The sequence below is a fragment of the Danio aesculapii genome, chromosome 17 (genome assembly GCF_903798145.1).
Source record: "Danio aesculapii chromosome 17, fDanAes4.1, whole genome shotgun sequence".
Taxonomy (NCBI): domain Eukaryota; kingdom Metazoa; phylum Chordata; class Actinopteri; order Cypriniformes; family Danionidae; genus Danio; species Danio aesculapii.
The window spans coordinates 44,322,372-44,347,149 of NC_079451.1; the positions used below are offsets into that span (position 1 = coordinate 44,322,372).

The window sequence follows — 24,778 nt, forward strand, 5'->3', positions numbered from 1 at the left end:
TAGTGTGTACAGACACGTGTGGTGTGTGTTTATTTGTGTAGTACCTGCTCCTGTGCTTTGCGGGACAGTGGAGCGTAATCCTGCAGGAGTGTAGCCAGTGTGAAATAGGTTGTAGACAGTTCCCAGTTAACAGAGTCCCAGACAGCGGAGTGACTCTCTCTGCAGCCCAGAGCCTTCAGCGCTCTCTGATAGTAATCTATGGCCTGGTGTTGGAGAAAAAGACTTATTTTTACTTTATTGTTGTCTTATTGCGGATTTATTACATTAAAGTGAATTCATTTAGCGGACAATAGCATCCGAGGGACTTACAAATGAGAAATCATTATTAATAATAATAATAATAATATTTTAATAAGAAGAACAATAATAATAAAGCAATTAATTATATTATTAATATTTTTGTAGTAGCAGTATTAGTATTAACTTAATATATTATTATATAAAATGTACATACACAAAATATTAAACTATTAAATATGAATAAAAGAATATTAATAAAAATGTTTAATGTGAAAAATAATAAATTATAAAAATAAAATATTCTGAAAAATACATAATAATTTTTTTGAAGATAAGGCTAATTTATTACAAAATTATCAATCATATTAATTTATATAATGTTATTAGGGCCAAATTATTATATAAAATATGTAGTAATATTATTAATAATAATAAAATGTTTCATGAATAGTCCAAATAATAATTTTAATAGGAGCTTTTATCCAAGAGATATATAGATATATACAATTATTATATTATAAAATATACATAATCTTAGGATAGTAATAAATACATTAATAAAGACAATTTTTTTTTTAAGATTTATTTTTGGCCTTTTTGCCTTTATTAGATAGGACAGTATTTAGACAGGAAGCAAAGTTGGAGGAAGCAAAGTTGGAGGGAGGGAGGGAGGGAGGGAGGGAGCGAGAGAGAGAGAGAGAGAGAGAGAGAGAGAGAGTAGGGAAATGTCCTCGAGCCGGGATTCGAACTCAGGGTGCCCTGACGTGCTACTGCACCATATGTTGACGCATATCGTGACAATCTTAATCCAAGATTTTTTGTTCATGTACGCAAGGACTTATTATTAAATTTTGAATAATCGCAATCTTTGTAATGTTTATATTTATATTAGTGCTGGGCAAAGATTAATCGTGATTAATCGCATCCAAAAGAAAAGTTTGTTTTGACATGATGTATTTATGTGTATAATTTATATTACTATGTATATGTGATAAACACAAATACAGAAAAACAAAACTATTCAAAACTATTTTGTTACATAGATATTTAAACTCTTATATAATTTGTATCATATACATTTATTTTATGTTCATATTCAATTCACCTTTATTTGTATAGCACTTTTACAATGTAGATTGCGTCAAAGCAGCTTCACATAAAAGGTCATAGTAAATTGAAACAGTGTAGTTCAGTTTTTAGTGTTTAAGTTCAGTTCAGTTTAGCTCAGTTCAGTGTGGTTTAATAATCACTACTGAGAGTCCAAATACTGAAGAGCAAATCCAACGATGCGCAGCTCTACAGATCCCGAACCATGCAAGCCAGTGGTGACAGCGGAGAGGGAAAAAAAAACTTCACTAATTATATCACTAATTATATCTTCACTAATTATATCTAAATATGAATCATTTTTTTCTCAAGCATATGTATAGTGTATTTATATATACACATAGTAAATATACACAGTACACACATCAAAACAAACGTTTTTTTCTCGATGCGATTAATCTTTGCGCAGCACTATTTTATATTTGAACAACCTTAAAGTAATAGCAATAATTCTTAATAAATAGCACTTTTATCAGTAGAATAGCAGGATTGATTCATCAAATGGCATGTGTGTGTGACTGACCTTGTTGTAATAGAGAGTCTCTTCAGGTGAAAACTCTCCTCTGCTCTGCTCTGAAGTGGTGACGCAGTGGGCCTGAGCACAGATGCGCATGAGACGGCCTATGTTACACAGCAGCAGCGCTGTGTTCACCAGATCTGAAATAGCATTAAAATACTGCATGCCCTTCTCAAAACATGAGAAACTCTTCTTCCACAGCTCCTGCTCGGCCACACACACACTCCTGCGCACTGGAGGAAGAGAAAGATGGACTTCACAAACATGTTTTAAGGCAAAGCATTGTTTGTTTTTAAGGGTGTGTTCGCACTTGTAACTTGGTTTTCTGGGTTCTTCTGGTCCGGACCAGAAAAGGAAATTATACTTTTACTGCTGGTTTGCTTTGCATTCATACAGTCTTTTTTACAACCTAACGCTGAAAATACAAAACAAGACAAGAAAAAGGTTTTATGACGTACACTTTGCAACACAACAATGCTGTGTGCTGGGCTAAACAGGTTAATTTTTTTGTGCATTCACTGGTGATAGTATTTTTATCAGTTGAAAATAAAGGGCTTAAATTTGTAAAAGAGTCGAAGCAGCATCAGGAGTTCACTCCTGAATAAAGATCTGCTGCAAGGAGACTTGTTTCTGATGCATGTATTGAGCTCAAATTTGTGACTAACCAAAACTCTGATTTGCTTGTTTTTACTGTCACATCTAACTGGTGTCCAGTTTTTGATTCATTTTGATGTCTTTGCTCCGCTTTGCATTTATATTTCAGCCAAAATGCACTAAAGTTAGTTCGGAAGAGGGGGAAAACACATCTATTAAGGGTTTTTGATCCTTTGATTGGAGCACACCAGGTTTTGGATGACAGCATACACACACAAGGTTTCTGCAGGTTCATCAAGTCAAATTTAAGACCCCTTTTAAGATCATTATTAATGAAATTTCAGACTTATACAGGGCTAAACACTAAGGATTTTTTCTAATGGAATCCAATGGAAAAGATTTTTACTTGCCTCATCAAAAAAAAAAAAACGTATCTAGTTATTTCTTAGTCACATTTTTTAAATAATTTGTCAAAACAAGCAAACGCTTGTTGTATACATGCACTTTTTGTCAACATAACGTTTTTTTTTATTGACATGCTTTAAAAACGAAGATAAACTAAATGTATGTAACAGTCCGTTCAGGCAAGTGTCCTCTCCAGGTAGCTATAAATACATGGACAACTTTTAAACAGATGTTACTGTAAAAAAGATAATTAAACCATATTGGTGAATAGAGTTAATGAATAAAACTTTTGTTAAAAGTTCTATGGACTCTTTTCACAAGACTGTTGTGACACGTTTAAGGGTCATCGGCATTGATGTTGTTCTCTCTTCTGCTTGCCGTCAGTCTCACTATTTTTTCCCCTTTTTCTGAAAGTCTTGATTACACTATTGTGGAGTTTATTAGGACTGTAAAAATTATTTGTTGTACTCTTCCATTTACTGCGCTCAAAGTTTACCAACTATGACAACTACAGCGACTGAGAAACCTAAATTAAGACCTATTTAAAGGGGTAATAAAGCGCTCAGTCAATTTTACATTATTTTGTACATTGGATTCCACTTTAATGAAAATATACTAAACAAACCCGATTAAATGCAACCATTTAGAAGAAAACGGCATGTTTTACTATAGATTTTAGACCTAGGGTGCCACCATCTTGGAATGTCGCTGTGTCTGATGTCACAGGGTTGGTTCCGTTCCCTCTGCTTTTTTCCCTTTTAATTACCGATCATTTGATGCGCTTTGGTCCACTCTCTGCATTACACAGCCTGACTGCATATATGGGTTTCAACCATGGTAGTAACAGACTGAACACAGAGACTGGACAGCCTAATTTAACCCAATGCATGAAGTTGTGGACGTGCATCGCAGAGCTGGTGCAAATACAACAAATACAAGCATTTAAGTTGTGTCTTTTTTTTTTTGTTAAGACCTTTCATTTGATGCGCTGTGGTCCACTCTCTCACGCTGCTCCAGCGCTGCCTGACGAGGGGATTTACATGCAGACTAATGCAACGATTAAAATCATACATGACTGCACGCTTTACTAAGTCACGTCTTTGTGGATTATGTCAAGACATATTCCCTTTTCAAGTCGATCAATTCGATCTCACAAGATGCATGAAAGATGTAAAGACCTGCCATGTGAAAAACCGTGCCAACCTTAATTTGGTTTGTACACGAAAAGAGAACAGGGGCTGCAGCAGGGAAAAGTGTATGTAACCTCCCCCATTACATCAGTACCGGACCTTGTTGAAACCATGGTTGAAACCCAGACAGCCAGCGTAATACAGAGAGTGGACCAAAGCACATCAAACGATCGGTAATTAAAAGGGAAAAAAGAAAAATAGAATAAATATATATATATATATATATTTATTATTATTTTTTATTAGACACACATCTGATGCTTGTATTTGCACAAGCTCCACGTCCACAACTTCACGCATTGGGTTAAAATAGGCTTTGCAGTCTCCGTGTTCAGTCCTTAACTTCCACTGTATCTGTTCAGCTGAGGGAACGGAACCAACCCTGTGACGTCAGCCACAGCGATATTCCAAGATGGTGGCACCCTAGCTCTAAAATCTATAGTAAAACATGCAGTTTTCTGCTAAATGGTTACATAAATAGAGTTGGTTTAATATATTTTATTTTAAGTGGAAGTCAATTTACAAAATAACGTAAACTTAACTGAGTGCTTAATTTTCCCTCTAAAATGATTTAACCTACAACATACAATATTTCAGTCAATTTAAGAATTTTAAGACTCTGCAGACACCCTGCACACACACACATTCAAATGAACCACATTGGATCATTCGCATCACAGTTTTAATTAAATGAGACCAGCCACACGAAAACACGAAATAAATCTAATAGAAACCAGGTAGCCCTCACCTCCTTCTTTCTCTGCCTGCATGGCTGCAGCCTGGTTCATGTAGAAAACGCCCATCTCATTTCGGATGTTCCCAAGACGTTTCAGCACCTGACCCAGCTGCTCCTGTGCCTGGTCTTTCAGGACTCCTGACGTCAAAAGATCATGAGCGGCTTCATAACACTTGCAGCTGACGATCAGCTGGTACTCAGGGTCCAGGGCCAGATCAGTGGCCATGCTGAAGGCTGAAAGACAAAACACAGACTGCTGCTTAGTTAAGGTCAAACTGTTGTCGAAATGTTACACCCCACCAGCCATAAGACTATAACAAAAAGAAAGAAGGCAGAAAATACAAAACAAAAATCCGGTAAAATACAAAATTATTAGCCCACCTGTGAAATTTGAATTGTTTTTCAAATATTTATTAAATGCTGTTTCACATAGCAAGGACATTTTCACAGCATGTCCTATTAAATCTTTTTTTGTTTTAGTTTGGCTGGAATAAAAAATACATAAAAAAAAAAAAAAAAGTAAAAACGTCAGAGCCAGTGGTGTAGTGGTTAGTGCGTCGACACATGCACTCTGGTGCTTACGGCGACCCAAGTTCGATTCCGCCTCGCGGTCCTATGCCGATCCTTCCCCTCTCTCTGCTCCCCATGCTTTCCTGTCAATACTCTACTGTCCTGTACATTAAAGGTGAAAACCACCAAAAAAAAATTATTAAAAAAAAAGGTCAATATTATTATCCCCCTTATGTTTTTTTTTCTTCAATTGGCTAAAGGACAAACTATTGTTATCCAATGACTTTTTTAATTGACCTAATTTGTCTAAATAACTTAAGCTAGTTAAAGGTTCTGTGAAATTAAAACAAAAAAATTTAGATGTTAGTTTCAGTCTGGTTTTTATAAGGATATCTATTGACCTTATTCCTCCCGTACGAGCGTGAATCTTCTGCGTTTATTATTCCTAGTCATTTCTTCCATAGGCAACTGAATCGGAAGTTCTAAAACAATCGCAAAAACGAGAGCACCTCCACATTGAAGAATAAGGTCAATAAGCTAGTGTGCTTCAAAACAATGACAATTGTTTTGCATTTAGAAAATATAAACTGATAAAAACATACAAAGCTTGCATTTTGTTACTTCAGCCCGAATAGATCAACAATTTTTTTGACCAATCAAATGCTCTCTAGTATCAGACATGACCCGCCTCTACTTCTCATTTGCTTTTCATTTGATGCGCTTGATCTCAACCACTCTCACTGGTAAGTGTGTCGACACATGCACTCCGGTGCTCACAGCAACCCGAGTTCGATTCTGGCTTGCTGTCCTATGTTGATCCTTCCCCTCTCTCTGCTCCCCATGCTTTTCTTTCAATACTCTCTACTGTCCTATCCAATAAAGGTGAAAACCCCCCAAAAAATTATTATTAAAAAAAAAAAAGTAGTAAAAAGTAAAAACGGCTAAGGTCAATATTATTATCAATATAGAAAATATAAACTGATAAAAACATACGAAGCTTGCATTTTGTTACTTCCGCCTAAATGGATCAACAATTTGTTTGATGTGTGTGTGCATTTCAATTGATGTGCTTGATCTCAACCACTCTCACTGGCAGAGCTGTGATAAAAACTAAACACCATTGGCTGTTTAGCTACTCTATCGCCCACCCTCTCTTCATTTTTCAGTTGACATTATATCAAACATCGAATAAAATATGCACATTTCAAAGCACTTCACAGGACTTTTAAGCCTCTAAAATTGCACTTTAAACCGAATGCTAGTATTTTCCAAAATAACTAGAAAAATATTATGTCCTGTCATCATTGCAAAGAAAAAAGATCTATTATATTATAAATGTGTTGACAAAAATCTTCTCTTCATTATACAGCACTTGGGACAAATTTGAAAAATTCTAATTTCATAATTTTATAAAACTGTATATTCGACTTTGCCCCTTCCCAGCACTTACTTCACTCATGCTGAAGCCGTTATCAAAGTGCTATCCATTCAACAAGCTTTTGATTGCTTTTACTTTCGAAAATGCAATCACATAGACTGTGTGAAAATATCCTTTCCATGACATCCCTGTTGCATCAGTTTCATGCAAGCACCCAGTTTAACTTGATTGTTTGATTGCAGTTTATTTAGATAGGCTGTGATATCAAGTAAGCAATATTAAAAATGAAAAACTATGTTCATGTTTAGCTCAGTGCAATTACGTATTGTAAAAGTACTCTGTCATTTATGCTCGTGTGAATAAACATATATATCTCGAATGATCCAGGGATGCATTGTCCAAGTATTATCTTCAATTATAAAATACGTAATTTTTATCAGTTTTTATATTTTAGTTTCTGGTCAATTTTAATTTCGGTGCATCCCTAGTTATTTTTGTGAAAGCTAAATCTAATATGCCAATTTAGTGCTCATGAGACATTTCTGATTATTCCCAATGTTGAAATAGCAGTGCTGCTTAATATTTTGTAGAAATTGGGATACATTTTTTAAATATTTGTTGATTGAATATTTATTGATTGAATAATGCATCTTCACTGACTATCACATCATGTTATGATCTATCCATAGCAGAGAGGGTGTTTGTGATTTCTGCATACAGACCTTGGCAGGAGCTCTCGCGGTGCAGGCAGTGGAGGATCTCCTGGTCGTCTTTGGTCTGATAGCTGTACTCCTCTAGATACGCAGCTCTGTTTGATGCGTTCTGGGCCAACATGAGCTGAACATCTCCACACAGAGACAGACACTGACAGTGGAACAGAAGCACCTGTGGGTGGAGACCACCACTAATAGAGCAGTATGCATCTAGAGGGACAAAGCATATACGGATCAGGTTTGATTTTATTAATCTAACTCTTTTACACTCACTTTTGAGAATATAACTTTAAAGAAGTCAAATTGAATCTTAGGTGTCCCCAGAATATGCATGTAAAATTTTTGCTCAAAAATACCTCATTAATAATCATTTCAAATATCATGCCCCTTTTTGTGTGTGTCTCTTTAAATGCAAATGAGCTGCTGCTCCACGTCTCATTTTCATGACAGGATGAAGCCTTTACAGTCTGTGCCTCAATTACTCCCTCGCAGGGTTGCCAAGTCCACCACTTCCCATGAAATTTGGCTACTTTTAACTTGCCACAGTTTTTTTTTATTTATTATGTGGGTTAAAATTTTGACATTGCATCAATTATATTTATATCATTGCACTCAAATACTTTACTTCAAATTTATATTTTAACAGTGATAAAAAAACCTGTGCTAGGATGATAAAACAGATTAAGCACATTTGTTTTCAGGGTGCAGGAGTTCTGGAGCAAAGTCTGTGTGTACAGCTAGTCTCATTTCCCTGTTAACAGATTGGCAGGACTCTCCAGGATTATTGTGAAATATTAACAGCAAAGTATATGTAATTTACAGAAGAAGTTGGTCAATTTACAATTTAATTATTATCTTGAATACTGTATATACTGTAAGACAATGCCAGCTGTGTTGTCAATTTAAGTATTTTTTAGGATAACAGAATCTTTATAATTATTAATATACAGTTGTTTTAAAAGAAAAGAGACAATTTAAAAATCCATACAGGGATGTAAAACATGTATTTTACGAATGGGTGGTGGCATATTTTGAGTTTTTTTATCATTAGGCTAGATTTGGCTATTTTTGACTGGCCATTGGGCTAGTTTTGTAGCGAAAGCTTGGCAACCCTTAACCAGCATAGTTTACACTGCTTGTATACGTTTTGCTAAGCACACAGTCACCAAGGGAGTGCACAAATTGACAGGTGACAAATGACACATCACAAGAATAATTACTTACTAGTTAATTAAAGTTATTAGTAACTAATAAAGTTATGGTAACTAATAACCTTAACTTTTCTGATTTTGATTGTAATGCAATAATTCTTGTGAAAAGGGCTATACAAATAAACTTGAACTGAATTGAAAAATATCAAACATCATTTGTGAAATACACACAATACACACAAGTTAATATCAAAATCACTCAAAAAACAGACAATTTCACATTATGCTGTTGATGTTTGTGAATGTAAACAGATGCAAAGGAAATTGAAAGTGTATGCGACAACAACACCACAAGTACAACTCAACCAGGCCTTGACTACTTAAACAGGATTTCTTTAAATTTGGGTTATTGTTAAGTGTACTTTCCAAAAGAAAACTCAGGTCTAGAATTAAGAAACTGCATTCATTGATACAGATAATCACTCCTATTCAACTGACCAAGTGCATTATAACTTTGCTGAAACAGAAACACTATGCAAAAAAAAAAAAATGGTAGATTAAAAACTATAACAGGACCCATTAAAAAATGTCAAAATTATCAGCCCTCCTGTGAATTATTATTTTTTTTAAAGTAAAAGAATTTTTCACAGTATGTCTGATAATATTTTTTCTTCTGAAGAAAGTCTTATTTGCTTTATTTTAACTAGAATAAAGGCAGTTTTAAATTTTTTAAAAACCATTTTAAGGTCAATATTATTAGCCGCTTAATAATTTTTTTTGTCAATTGTCTCCAGAACAAACCATCTTTATACAGTGACTTGCCTAATTACCCTAACTTGCCTAATTAACCTAGTTAAGCTTTTAAATGTCACTTTAAACTGAATGCTTTTTGAAAATATCTAGTAAAATATTATTTACTGTCATCATAGCAAAGATGAAATAAATTAGTTATTAGAGATGAGTTATTAAAACTATTCTGTTTAGAAATGTGTTGAAAAAAATCTTCTCTCCGTTAAACAGAAATTGGGGTAAAAATACACAGGGGGGCTAATAATTCTGACTTCAACCTCATATCAAACTGACCCAAAACTATTATTCTTTCTTACCGTGACACTGCAGAGCCAGTTTTATGTAGCGTAGTGCCCGGCCGTACTTCAGCAGGTTCGTTGCAGCATCTGATAGGACGTAATATGCTTTTGATGCTTTCAGGAACAGCTGGAGTTTCATGCGATGCTGCCATGTGCCTGGTAACATCCCGGAGCGTGTTGGCACCTTCAGCTCTTCATTACACGGGCCAACTATGTAACGCAACATAAACAGTAACGCCATAAATGCTAAAATTGTGGAAGGGAAATAATTTCTTGAGTAATCAATGGAAAGTAGTGGTGTAATGGATCACAAATCTCACGGTTCGGATCACAATATGGTTTTTGAGTCACAGATCGGACCATTTTTCAGATCAGCCAAAAAGGGGAGGCGACAAATGTAATTTGCTTTGCATTTATTACAAAAACAGTAATGCTGTAAATTTTTGGCTGTAACAAACAGAACATAGAACCCTTAACTTTAATAAAAATCTATTGTAAAATGTTCAATACTGTGAAAAAGGATCTTCGCTACTGTTGCTGATAATGCTAAATGTATAAATCCAACATTATAATTTGTACAACACATATTTATTTTTATTCTCATTTTCAATTAATGCTTCAGAAAGTCACTCATAAAAACTTCATGTTTCATTACTAGATGTATCATTTTTGAAGAATTATTCAGTGACACATTTTTGATGGCCACCTACTGCATGGGTTAAATTACGCTACAACTTTCATTTTTGAGCATCAAGTAAAAGGCACATGACGTGATAAAACTGTGATTTTAATCTTTACCATAAACATCAGTGTTTATATCGAAACTATAAACTGTTATCCCAGTACCTCTGTGTTATTTGATTGTTTGGTAGTCTCTTTCCCGATCAAATGCAGATTTGAATGCAGCGATTCGAAGGATTAATTAACGTATGCAAAGTTTAGTATTGTTTAGAATTGATACAGGCTAAACCAATAGTGATAGTAAAACACATTTAAAGTTTAGAATTGATACAGGCTAAACCAATAGTGATAGTAAAACACATTTAAAGTTTAGAATTGATGCAGGCTAAACCAATAGTGATAGTAAAACACATTTAATAAACTAAGACAGCATTTAGGTGCTTCCACAACTTCTTCCGTCATCATTATATTTTACAGGGAAAAATGATGCGGGAAGAAATCTCTCTGTGATCGTTACAAATGTTGCATTAAACAACAATTTTTAAAAATGGATGCGTTCCGAACCATGGGTTGTGAAACATAATGGAAAGAATTTCTGACCTCTGTCCAGCAGTAAAGCAATCTCCTGCTCCACCTCTATAGCGCCATTCGGACTTCTTTCTTCATATTTTAGTGGGATAGGTGTGCTGGGGTCAGCTGCAGGAAGGTCACTCTCTTTCTTTATGCTGCTGTCCACTGCTTTCAGACCCTACACACACACACACACACACACACACACACACAGACATTAAAACTCTCGCGCACATGTCAGCTGAATTGTTTTTTTCCCCTGAGCGGTGGATATTTTGATAACACTTTATAATAACTACACACTTTAAATCATTTATTAAGCATTAGCAAATAGATAATTCATCATTAGTTAAGCATTAACGCTACATTATAAGACGTTAATAAGCAGTTTATAAATACAGCTACAAATGCTGTATTCTTGACTTATAAGCACAGTATAAATCAGACATTTTTTTCAGTTGTTTGTCAATGGAAGTGCCATGTGATTTAGAAAGCCAGCAGTGTGGCAAGACTCTGAAAGTCCATTTTACATGAAGCACTGAGGGCTCCGAGTTTTTGAAAAAGCTTAAACAGGTGGAGAAAAATGCTTTGGTCGACATGTAGTGTTTTTGTATCTGAGCTAGAGTCCAACTGAGAGCTCTGAAAGAAAAGGATAAGAGATAATAACATAACTTTTGTTTTTTTGTTACTTAAATTTTTCATTTTAAGCAAGTTTTAGACTTTATGATTGTAAAAAAAATACTAATTAAAATACATCAATGAAATAACGTTTTTACTAACCAAACTACAACCACCAGAGTTGACAGCAATGTTGTGTCTTTGCTAATGAATCATTCATTCAGAAAAGTTAGTTCTCAATGACTTTCAAAAACACTGAATCATTTCATTAAAAAAACATTTGTATCATTAGAAGAATTGGTATCATTCTAAGACAGCTATCAACTATTATAACATTGGCAACTATTAAAAAGAGCGAAGTCATATATTGTATGCATACATAAAATAATTTTTTAACATATACTTTTTAAAAACTTTTTTAGACCTTTTTCCCTCAAAATATCAATCTTGCCATGAAAATTAACAGAGGTTTCTACCATGATTTTACATTTAGCTTGTTGTAGCAAAATGGTCTGAAATCAATTTTAATGAGTCATTTTGTTGACAATTATTAAAAGGCACCTATGATGAAAATCAACTTTTGGAAGCTGTTTGGACAAAACTGTGTGTAGACAGCGTGTACACAGTTATATTATATTGGAGTGATATAAACACAATAAGTCTCTTTTTTATTTCTTGACGTTAAAAAAAAGGGTCCACATCCCTGCAATTTTGAGGCCCACCGCAACGTGATGTAGGAGTACGGTTTTCCCTGCCCACCGAATTGATTGACAGCCGTGTATTAACATGTCTCCATAATAACACGTATAAACATATCCACAAGACAGGACTTCCTTAAAGCAACGGGGATTAAAAGATCTGTTCAGCTCTCTGTGATTATCTGCACCTCAAAAATGAGTTTTACAATTTTAAAAAGTAATAAAGACAGTAATAAAGACAGTAAAATCGCTGTTATTCATCATCACAGCCGCATGTCAGTACAATTATAAAAGACGACACTTCAATCCCGGTTTATTTTGTAAATTAACATAACGGATATCCATACAGCAGTGGATACTTACGTGTATCCTGTCACATTTGCCGTGCAAATAGTGCAAAAATAAATGTGTGTGTGTATGTGTGTGCAAACTGTGTAACGACACTGTGTGACTCAAGGTTAGGCCCACACGGAATCTGTGCGCGCAGAATTTCGCAGATTTTCCTCAGATTTTCCTCAGATTTTCTGCAGATTTCCAGGCCATCATTAATTCTGTTTATTTACTTGAGTAAATGTGTGTAAATCTATATTTATTCAGTTTTTAAATTAATTAAAGTAATATTATCGACTAATATGAAAATGTTCATCTGATTTATGTACAATGCAGTTTGTACAGTAATATTTTCTGTCTTTTAGTAGATATATTGTATGAGAGACTTGCTTTGTTTACAAAATAAAGTTAATCTAATTGGATTTGCATTTTAAACATTAAACTAGATATTAAAGTTTGAGGACAAACTTTATGGTGGCTTGAAAAGCCGAGTCTGAATTAGCATGTTACTAGCATGAATTAGCAAGTAACTAGCATGATTCTAACATAAATTAGCATGTAACTAGCATGATTCTAGCATGAATTAGCATGTTACTAGCATGTTTCTAGCATGAATTAGCATGATTCTAGCATGAATTAGCATGTTACTAGCATGTTTCTAGCATGAGTTAGCATGTTACTAGCATGTTTCTAGCATGAATTAGCATGTTACTAGCATGATTCTAGCATGAATTAGCATGTTACTAGCATGTTTCTAGCATGAATTAGCATGTTACTAGCATGTTATTAGCATGATTCTAGCATGAATTAGCATGTTTCTAGCATGAATTAGCATGTTATTAGCATGATTCTAGCATGAATTAGCATGTTACTAGCATGATTCTAGCATGAATTAGCATGTTACTAGCATGATTCTAGCATGAATTAGCATGTTACTAGCATGTTTCTAGCACGAATTGGCATGTTACTAGCATGTTTCTATCATGATTTAGCATGTTATTAGCATGATTCTAGCATGAATTAGCATGTTTCTAGCATGAATTAGCATGTTATTAGCATGATTCTAGCATGAATTAGCATGTTACTAGCATGATTCTAGCATGAATTAGCATGTTTCTAGCATGAATTAGCATGTTACTAGCATGATTCTAGCATAAATTAGCATGTTACTAGCATGATTCTAGCATGAATTAGCATGTTATTAGCATGATTCTAGCATGAATTAGCATGTTACTAGCATGATTCTAGCATGAATTAGCATGTTACTAGCATGATTCTAGCATGAATTACCATGTTACTAGCATGATTCTAGCATGAATTACCATGTTACTAGCATGATTCTAGCATGAATTAGCATGTTACTAGCATGATTCTAGCATGGATTAGCATGTTACTAGCATGTTTCTAGCATGAATTAGCATGTTACTAGCATGTTTCTAGCATGAATTAGCATGATTCTAGCATGAATTAGCATGTTTCTAGCATGAATTAGCATGTTACTAGCATGATTCTAGCATGAATTAGCATGTTACTAGCATGATTCTAGCATGAATTAGCATGTTATTAGCATGATTCTAGCATGTAACTAGCATGTTACTAGCATGATTCTAGCATGAATCAGCTTGTTTCTAGCATGAATTAGCATGTTGTTAGCATGATTCTAGCATGAATTAGCATGTTACTAGCATTACTAGCATGTCACTATCGTGTTGCTAGCACCTTTCTAGCAAGATTAGCATGTCGGTAGGATGTTAAAACTGTTAGCGTGTGTTAGAATAGCTAGTCACAGTCTCTGGGACAGTTGCTAGGGTGCTGAAATTGGTTGCTAGGGAGTGGCTAGTAAGTTTAAAGGTAATCAGTGATTGGCTGCTGGCTAGACTGAGTTGAATGAGGCCAGACTCTAGTCTGTAGGACAGTCTGATGCAGAGTTATGAGCTCACAAAGGTTGATCCAATGTTAAGTAAATGGGAGTCTTTTACAATGGAAGTCTATGGGACAGTTGCTAGGGTGCTGTAAGTGGTTGCTAGGGAGTGGCTAGTAAGTTAAAAAGTCATCAGTTATTGGCTGCTGGCTAGACTGAGTTAAATGAGTCCAGTTAGAAGTCTGTAGGACAGTCTGATGCAGAGTTATGAGCTCACAAAGTTTGACCCAATGTTAAGTCAATGGGACTTTTGGGATTTTTCTGGGTCGTTTTTCGGAAAACCCAAAGTCGGATCAGTTAGAAAAGATATAGCAACCCGAGTCAGACCAGTTTGAAGGTTTGACGAAAGTTTGAAGTATGTAGCTTGAAAGGCCTCGGAGGAGATACACTTAGAAATTAGTCTCAGAAGAAGAAGAAGAAGAATAATAATAAGTTTAAGATAGATAACAATATGCTGGCTTTTCAAGCCACCATAACAAAAGTAAAAAAATATATTATTTTGTTATTTCACATATTAAGGTTTTAGTTATGATACTCCCAAAATAATTCCGCATATTTTTACCAAACTTCTCCGCAGAAATAGCAAAAAACGTCTGCAGATTTCGTCTGGCCATACTCAAGGCTTAAATTAACTCCACAACAAATACATCAAACAATAATACATTCTAACTGTAGTATTTCTCATTCTTATCTGTCAGTGTGTCTTTTATCTGACATAAGAAGCAGCGGGAAATGGAGATGCATCAGAGCAATAGGGAGCGATCTCTGTTGCTCTGACATGCACATGGGAGCGGTGGGTGGGGGTAACCAGCTCATTTGCAGAAGACACAGGCAACAAAAACAGCTACTGTCTGCTCAGAGTTGAAAATCCCCAGAAAGGTATAATAAATAATCTGATGAGTGTTTTGAGCTGAAACCTTACAGACACATTCTGGAGACACAAAAGACTCATCATAAATCTTGAAAAAGGGGGAAAATACGTGCCCTTTAAATTTCTTAGTTCTGTCTATCAAAAATTAGATAGCATGATTCTTAAATCAAAAACGTATTATTTAATCTTTCAAATGATTAATAGTTTTTAGGGCTCATTTTATGAACATTTGCAATCAGATAGAAACAGACAGACAGACAAAGTGTTCTTTTCACTTTTTACAGGAAAAAAAGGAAATGCGCATGAAAGTCTTACTTTCAAAACATAGCTGAGAACCAGTCGGCACTTCTCCTCCTTGTCTTGTGAAACAGGATATGCAAAGTTTGGCTGGAAGGAGAGGCAGAACGTTATTAATGTTGTATTTGAATTAAGCTAATTCATGCAAGGTGGATAAATAAAAGAACTGTTCAGACAGCTTATATTCAATAATACAGTAGTCAACATTTGAAGTGGATCCAAATGTTTTTCAAAATTGTCCTGAGGCAAGAATGGAAGGTTTGGAACCACGTCAAATGTTGACTACAGCATATAATGGAAAAACAACCAACAGAATTGAATTACACTAAATCACTTTGCTTACTTGACAACATCACAGAAACTGATTATCTTCCTAGCAAGTGTAACAACCCATTCTTAATTTCCTTCATATCGCCAACAAAACCATTTTAATAAACTGGAAAACTAAAAATTGCATTTAAATTAACCGCTGGACCAATCTCCTTATAGAATATATTAAATTAGAAAAATGTACATTCATACATAAAAATATGTCCTTTTTTACCAACATCTGGAATCTACGGAGACGTGGACGTCTAAGGGACGTGGTGGTGGGGGAAAAAATAGGTGGAAGAAAAAAAAAGGATAGGAAAACATATTTTTACGTTTTTTTTGCGTTTCCTTTGCGAAGATGTTTTGAGTTATCTCGCAAAACTGTTTCTCCACAAACACTTCCTGTTCACTTCATTCATGTAAACCCTCACGTTTTGCTGAAATTCTCCCGTATTTTACCATTCTATCCCACTATCATCTTATCATTAAGTATTTTCCCATATTTCTAATATATATTTTTAATCTTAAAAGCAGGCTGAAATTAATATTAAAATGTCTGCATTCACTTTCTTTACATTAAAGTTGTGCGTCGATCGTCGCCTTTCATATGCAACCTCTTAACCAGTGAATGCATGTATAAGCGCTGACTGACAGACGCGCTCCGTACAATCCCAGATCAGCTTCAGTACACGCCATTTATAAAGGAGCAAATATGCAGGACACTTTTGTATTCGGGTGTATGTTTAAACAAACAAATACACTGAATAATATGTAAACATCTCCGTCCTGCATGTTTTATTTTAAACAGCTAATTTTCTCTTAAATGAGCACAAAGAGTTTCTAAAGTAATGGAATGCTTTCATTATAGATCTGTGCATTCTTACTGAGACACCTCTGTTATCAAACTAAACAAAACGAGACATTCATTTGCTGCTCACTTGTTTGATAACAGAGGTGTCACTTTAAATGCTGTGTACAGAAGCTGATCAGTTTATTGTACGGAGCGCAGTTTATTGTCAGTCAGCGCATATACATGCATTCACTGGTTCAAAGGATGCATATGAAAGGCGACGATCGACGCACAGCTTTAATGTAAAGAAAGTGGGATAGAATAGTAAAATACGGGAGAATTTCGGCAAAAACGGCAAGGTTTACATGAATGAAGTGAACAGGAAGTGTTTGTGGAGAAACAGTTTTGCGAGATAACGCAAAACATCTTTGCGAGGGAAAGCAAAAACCTTAAAAATATGTGTTCCTATCACTCTGTTTTTGTTTTTTCTTCCACCAAATTTTTTTCACCACCACCACTTCCCTTCCGGGTCTCTGTAGGAATCCATTTCTTCAATATTTTAATATATTTCAACTGCCCTGAACTAAACCCATGCACTCTTCCACACACAACCATGCTTTCTGTCATTATTAATGTTTTTTCTCTTTGTTGCAATTGCTTATAATTTCATTTTCTTCTCTCTTTAACTCCTATCCAAATTCAAAACTCATATACGATTTAGAGATGTACATTCACACACTGACACCTCACATAATTATATACATGTATATTTAATCTCAGTTTGGCCTTTTGTTTTGTACTCTGCCTAGTTTTTTTTTTCATGTTTATTGTTAAACCTACTCTATGTACTTTGTTGAGAAGCAATTAATAAAAATAATAACAATAAAATAAAAACAATTGAATTAAGCTCGTACTCTGATCTGATGCGTGCTCTTGTATTTCTCTGGAACCGACAGCTCTCCGACTGACTTGATGACGGCCACAGCTTTGGAGTCGTGCTGCGGTTCAGAGGCAGTGCTGTAGGAGCATCTCTCGTCTTCATCTTCCTCGTCATCCTCCTCATCTTCATCACTGTAGCTGTCTTCAGATCCTCCTCCTCTCAGCGATTCCCCGTTGCCTTCGTCTTCACTCACGTCATCCAGCTGAAACAGCTCTGCCAGCATGTAGTGAGCCGAAGCGATGATCTGCACCAGCAAACGCACGGAAATGGTCAGAAATCATGCAACCACACCAGAAAATCATAATGAAGATACATACCTGTGGATGTCTGTCCTCATCCAACAGTTTGATACAGTTAAGCAGTAGAGTTCTGATCGTCCCATAAATTTTCCTGTTTTGGCTCTTCTTTAGCATCATGTTGCAGGCCACTCTGTCATACAAAATATCAGTTTAGACTACACTACATGGTTTCCGCTACATTCATTCTTCCATGGCGGGGCGCCACAACAAAATTCATCCCGCCACGGCTACATTACAGCTTCTCATTCAAAGCATTAAGCTGTTTTTTTTTTTATAGCGGGTTATATTCAGACCAAAACGTATTAAAAGGTAAGTGAATTATAACAGCGCAAACTTTTCTGTAATCGTAGTAGTGCTGTGCGTTATTTGTTTAACCCTTTAAGGTGACATGCTGACTGACTGACAGGTGTGTGATGTGTGAGGCCAGCGAACATGACGTAGCTTTCAGTTATGACGAACACAGTTTCTATTATATTATATTTATAGATAAAGGTCTATGGTTTTGCATACAATGACTTTATCTTGCTGGAGTTTATAACCGTTTCACTTTACTTCAAGACGCATTAATGCTGCTCTGTAGGTCTATTGAAGACATTCACAAATATTCCTAGCAAATCTAATAAATGTTGGAGACATGCTCGTTACATGAACTCACTTCAGCAGCGTTTATTTGAGAGCGCACAAGAAAATCTGCACTTGAGCAGCGTATATTTGAGGGCGCGCAAGAAGTTTTGTGCACCAACAGAGGAAATCGGCACTTGAGCACAGAGATTCACATGCTTGTATTAGCGTTACATGAATGCGATCGTGACTTGTAATACTGCGCTCACGACATTTGTCAATGAAATAACGCCACGGGTAGTTGGTAGATCTGTGTAAAAGGCTCAACAGAGTCTGCCGCCACAGCTGGAAAAAAATCCTAGAGGAAACACTGCACTATTATTATATAGTTTTAGCATTGATATCGCAATGTGCGTATTCACAATAGTCACATTGCAGAATGTGCAATATCAATGTGGGATTATAGTATACCAGGTGCAATTGTGGAGTCATTTCAGTTTAATTGTAATAAAGCAAAAGCTAATCAGTTGTGTTTGTGTTTTTAAGGCCTGTGACCAAGGATGGGTACCGAAACGCGGTACTTTATCGGTATCTGTGCTACATTATAAAAGACCAATGTATCGATAACGGTTCTGCTATCGCTACTAGAGATTTATTGCTGAAAAAACATTACTTATAACTTAACGGACCAACTTTTTCTAATTTGCGATATTTGATAGTCATCTGCACAGTTGGCAATATCACGTGAGAAATGCTTCTGTTTCCGGCGAGCACGTCAAGTATAAAAGCCTTCACAGTTCTCTGCTGTGCGCATGCACTCAGCGGAGGCTCGCACTAAGTGCACACACAGCTCGTAAGCTTGCGGAGTGAACCAAACGGGCTGTATTTCCTGAGTGGACAGCGACAGTGCCCGTTGCAACAAACGCAACCAGTTGTTTTCCTCCATAAGCGGAAACGCAAGCAATCTGGCTAAGTGAAAGTATCTTTCAAAATTGCATTTACTGCAGAAAGACAAATGAAAAGTTTTTGACTGCCTAGCTACTAACGGTGACGTTACATCCTCCTTCGTTATGCCAGCAGTCAATCACCTAAATTAGTATAACATTAATAGTTTAATAAACACACACATTCGGTTACATTGAAAACAGTATTTTTTCTGCAGTAGCCTAAATAAATCTTAAACATTAAAAATGCTTTTACGTCAGCTGTATTTACAAATAAAACTAATATAAAATTATAAAAAAAAACAGCTTATATTTACATTGCAAGATGCTCCAAAACTGTATAACTGTAAAACACAGCTACTCCCAAAACACTGTTAACTCATTTATGTGAATGCTTTAATGAAAAATTATAAACATTATTTCATTTACTGCATTTTGCAACTCAAAGAAGATATTTTCAGCTGCAGGGAGCACAATAAACCAAGAAAGATCCTGACTTCTGCCAGAAAAGGCAAACATGTTGATTTTCTGCAGAAGAATGGTTAAAAATTGAGAGTCTGTTTCCTTCAAACCATTGTGCATTATTTTACAGTAAAAAACTATTTATAAATCAGTATAAATCAGCCTTAAGATGTTTGTTTTTTCCGTAGTTCAATTTATAACTAATTTTGTGATTATTACCTTTTCTCTTTATGTTTATGCGTGTTTTTGATATTGTGATATAGGTCTTAAATTTAATAGTTAATGGTCTTAAAAAGGTCTTAAAAAGTCTTAAAGGGCACCTATGGTAAAAAATCTACTTTTCAAGCTGTTTGGACAGACATATGTGCATGTATGGTGTATAGACCGTCATATTGGGGCACACCCAGTGCTTTTTTTTCAATTTAACAACATAAAAAACGGTGGACCAATTGGAGCGGTTTTCAAACCGACCACTACTTGACGTAGGGGAGCGGTCCCCCCGCCCACCAAAATTGATTGACAGGCGTGTCATCATATCCTCAGTTTGTTGATTCACGTCCACCATTTTCAGCGTGAGTCGATGCGATACAACTAAAGGAACACCCTAGCTCTATTTTTAGATGCAAGGCTCATTGGGCTCAACACAAGAGCAATATTCTCCACATTATCGCTCTAATCGGAATTATTGGTTGTATCTTTAGGTAGGTTTGCAAACATGTGTACTTCTCATTGAGTCTACCTTATACTTCAGTCGTTTGCATTTCTCGCGATCAAAGAAGCTCCCTGTGATCTTAACTAGCATGCGTTTTAGAATTCTAAAGATAGGTTTCTATCAGGGTACACTCAAGTCGACGGCTGGGCGCCGCGGACCGCTGCAGAAACCTATGTTTAGAATTCAAAAATGCATGGCGCGACGATTCGGGACACTTTATGTCTCTGCTGCGCTACAGAGAGTGTCTGGTGTGCCGTGTCGCGGCTTCGAGCGGCGCATCCGGTGCCTCAGTCAAAGTTAATTCAGTGTGCGTGGTTATTAGTTTCTGTGTACAAACTCGGCACTTGAAACTAGCACACAGTTAGCTGTAAAACTGTACAAAGACACATATGATTTTGTACTCTCTGCTTGGTCTGTGTCAGAGTCGTACATGTACGACTGAACGGTGATCCTCTCTCCTTCTCCATCTGCCTGTCAGACTCTGTTGCAAACGCAGAGCGGGTGAGCTCATGGCCCCGCCCCCTTGTTACGGTGGCAGGAAGCCGAAACTAATTTACATGTGAAGCAACACACCCATAAATCAGCGAACTGTGGACACGCCCCCAACATGACACTTTTTAACACATTATAATAAAATAATCTGAATTGTGTTTTGAACTGAACCTAAACTGGCACACTCAGAAGAACCATAATATTAATATTAAATCATAAAAAAAGAGGTAAACTATGTGCCCTTTAAATCTGACATTACGATATCTGCAGAAATCCTGGTGCTAATATGGCTATTGGCTACACTGGTGACCTTCGTTACTCAGTGTACCATGCACTTAAGTTAAATAACATTAATTAACTAAGGTTAACAAGTACAACTTTGGATTTTAATAATGCACTATTCAATGTTGAACTATGATAATATAAATGCTTATGTTACCAGTCTCTCATGAATGCTTTGTGATGTAACACTACCATTACTATATTATGGTTTAAAATATGTCAGTCCATAGCTATGTCAGCTGACAGTGCTAGTGCTAATGAATGCAAAACATACTTGTAGAGAAGCACGGCTACTGGAAGTGTGAAGGGATTCTGGCATTTCTCCTCGGCCGCTTCTTCACACAGTGTAGTGAGGTCGTACAGCTTCACAATGTCACTCCCGCTGGCTGGATGAATGAACACACAGGCATTTATAATTGAAAAAAGCCACCTTGTATGCCCACTGGATGAAACAGTTGATAACAAACATCAGCGTGTCAGCCACCTACCCTTGAAGAGCCAGTACGTGTGTCCTTCTTTGGTACAGTTTGATTTCAGGAATGACAGGATATTTTGTGCAATGTCTTTAACAACCCGTGTGGAGAACGTGGAGTTCTCCAAATTGGGGATGTCCTCTGTTTTTATCATTTCATATTTCTGCAGACAAGGAGAGTTCTTAGAAAATCTAATATTATTTTGGATCAATGTAACAGGTGGATTTGATCTTCTTACCTGAACAATGCCATTGACGTGAAAGCACATGACCAGCTCTGGTACGTTACACATCAAATTATCCAGCCAGTAATCAATTCCTGTGAGAACGTTGATTGGTTTGTTGTTGTCCCTGTTACGATGAGGTAAAATCAGAATACTTAAAGGGGATCTATTATGCAAAAATCACTTTTATTAAGGGTTTAAACACAGTTGTGTGAAAACTGTGTGTGAATACAACCAGCCTCTAATGGTAAAAATGTATATATTTTATTTCTTATAATGACACTAGATAAAAACAGTCTGCAGAAACACTTTGATTGACATTCTCCTTTTGTACGAGTCATCGGAGGGGGAAAGCCCCACCCATTAGTGATGATCTCTCCCTCATTAGCATAGGATTTTAGTCTTGTTTTTGAATCTGCTGCTATGCTGACACATAGGCATTTGTAGCTCCACCCTCTTTTGAAAAGAGCACAATCTCATTTAAATTTAAAGCAGCAGTCACCAAAACGGCACAATTAGAATCAAAGCCTAAAAGGGGTTTGCTGTTGTCTCTGTTATGATGATGTGAAATGGGAATTTTAAAATCTAAAATTAGTTCAGTGCAGGTATGTGGTCAGTAAGTTTTTTTTGATTAGATTAAAAATACAGCAAATATATATATATATATATATATATATATATATATATATATATATATATATATATATATATATATATATATATATATATATATATATATATATATATAATTATTAATACATAATTCTTTTGCAACTTGAAACAATTATTTTCTATTTTAATGCATTATGAATTTTATTTACTCATTTACTGTGTTATTTACACACCTTCAATAACTTAATTATTTTATTGACTCCTGTGATAGTGGAGTTTAATTTGCAGTATCATGACAATTTTCAGTTTCAATTGTAGAAAAGAATTTATTTATTAAAAAAACTATAAAACCTTAACTGTCACTTTTTGTGTATATATATATATATATATATATATATATATATATATATATATATATATATATATATATATATATATATATATATATATATATATATTCCTTTTTTTTTTTTTTTGTGGTCTGGCTAAATAAAAGTTTATGTATATACAAAAAACTTTAAGGTTTAGCCTTCAAATGTAATGAATAATTTATCATAATTAATATTTTTATTTTTAAAAAATGATGAAAGCAACAACAAAATTGTACTCTAACCTGAGACGTAGACTGACTGCTGGATATCGTCCACCTCCAAAAATTGGCATATTTGAACCCACAAGCATGTGGATGTCCTCAAATGTCCATAAAATATTCCTGACAAAGTCATTCCTCAAACCCTGAGAGAGTGTAATAAAGAACAGTTTAAATAAAAATACATACAGTTAAAAATACAAATACATACAGTCAAGCCCAAAATTATTCATATCTTTGGCAAATTCTGACTTAGTTACTTTTATTCAACCAGCATGTTTATTTGACCGGAGATGACACAGGCTATTTTCAAAAGATAATAAGATGATGTATTTGCCAGGGGTATCAATAATTTTGTGCTTGACTGTATTTGTATTTTGATGTACAATGTGGTTCTGATTAAATTTACAATATACAGTTTAGTAGGAATATACAATTATTAGCCCCCCTCTATATTTTACCCCCAATTTCTGTTTAACAGAAATAAGATTTGTTCAACACATTTCTAAACATAATAGTTTTATTAACAAATTTATATTGTTATTATAAATCTACTGATTTATTTTATCTTTGCCATGATGACAGTACATTATATTTCACTAGATATTTTTCAGGATACTATTATTCAGCTTAAAGTGGCAATTAAAGGCTCAACTAGGTTAATTAGGCAAGTTAGGGTAATTAAGCAAGTCATTGTATAATGATGGTTTGTTCTGTAGACAACCAAAAAAAAATATTGCTTAAGGATGATAGTAATATTGACCTTAAAATGTTATTTCAAAATTAACAACTACTTTTATTCTAGCCGAAATAAAGCAAATACAACTAATATTTAAAAAATATATTATAGCAAATACTGAGAAAAATCCCTTGCTTTGTTAAACACAATTTGGGAAATAATCAAAAAAGAAAATAAATTCACAGGAGGGCGAATAATTTGGACTTCAACTAGGGCTGCTCGATTGTGGGAAAAATCATAATCATGATTATTTTGGTCACAATTGTAATCACGATTATTTAAAACGATTATCAGTGGATCATATGTCCAAAAAGCTTTGGAGATATACATTTATCATAAATTGGAAATGTATTAAAAACTTGAATGAATCAAATACACATCAATAAAAGAAGCCCTTCCCATGCTGAAAAATTCACGTTACAGTACATGATTTTACTAACTTTCATGTGAAATGCAATAATCGGTTTATCTCGATTCATGTTTTTTCATAATTGTTGGAAGCCAAAATCAAAATTGAAACCTAAAATCCGATTAATTGCACAGCCCTAACTTCAACTCTATATAATTTTGAAATGCAAGATTAGATGTTGTAGAACTTTTTATATTTAATAATATAACAAAATATTTAATAATAATTTAGCATTAATAAACCCATAAAAAGTAATAAACAAGTTTTTTTTAAATATGTATATTTAATATCCCTCAAACAACGCACAATTTTATATGAATTTGA

The 24,778-nt window shown here is 35.0% G+C and overlaps 1 protein-coding gene across 1 annotated transcript in view; it reads right to left on the reverse strand.

Annotated features, from left to right (window-relative positions):
- The window catches only part of edrf1 (erythroid differentiation regulatory factor 1), a 40,702-nt gene that overhangs the window by 7,694 nt on the left and 8,230 nt on the right, over nucleotides 1-24,778 (reverse strand). Inside the window, exons 8-20 of the mRNA XM_056476921.1 lie at nucleotides 23,331-23,452; nucleotides 22,121-22,232; nucleotides 21,898-22,045; nucleotides 21,684-21,795; nucleotides 17,975-18,086; nucleotides 17,632-17,901; nucleotides 15,634-15,705; nucleotides 10,911-11,058; nucleotides 9,648-9,839; nucleotides 7,400-7,600; nucleotides 4,802-5,023; nucleotides 1,871-2,097; nucleotides 45-203 (exon numbers count right to left, since the gene is read on the reverse strand). Of these exons, the coding sequence (XP_056332896.1) occupies nucleotides 45-203; nucleotides 1,871-2,097; nucleotides 4,802-5,023; nucleotides 7,400-7,600; nucleotides 9,648-9,839; nucleotides 10,911-11,058; nucleotides 15,634-15,705; nucleotides 17,632-17,901; nucleotides 17,975-18,086; nucleotides 21,684-21,795; nucleotides 21,898-22,045; nucleotides 22,121-22,232; nucleotides 23,331-23,452 (2,097 nt within the window). The remainder of the gene's footprint in view (nucleotides 1-44; nucleotides 204-1,870; nucleotides 2,098-4,801; nucleotides 5,024-7,399; nucleotides 7,601-9,647; nucleotides 9,840-10,910; nucleotides 11,059-15,633; nucleotides 15,706-17,631; nucleotides 17,902-17,974; nucleotides 18,087-21,683; nucleotides 21,796-21,897; nucleotides 22,046-22,120; nucleotides 22,233-23,330; nucleotides 23,453-24,778) is intronic.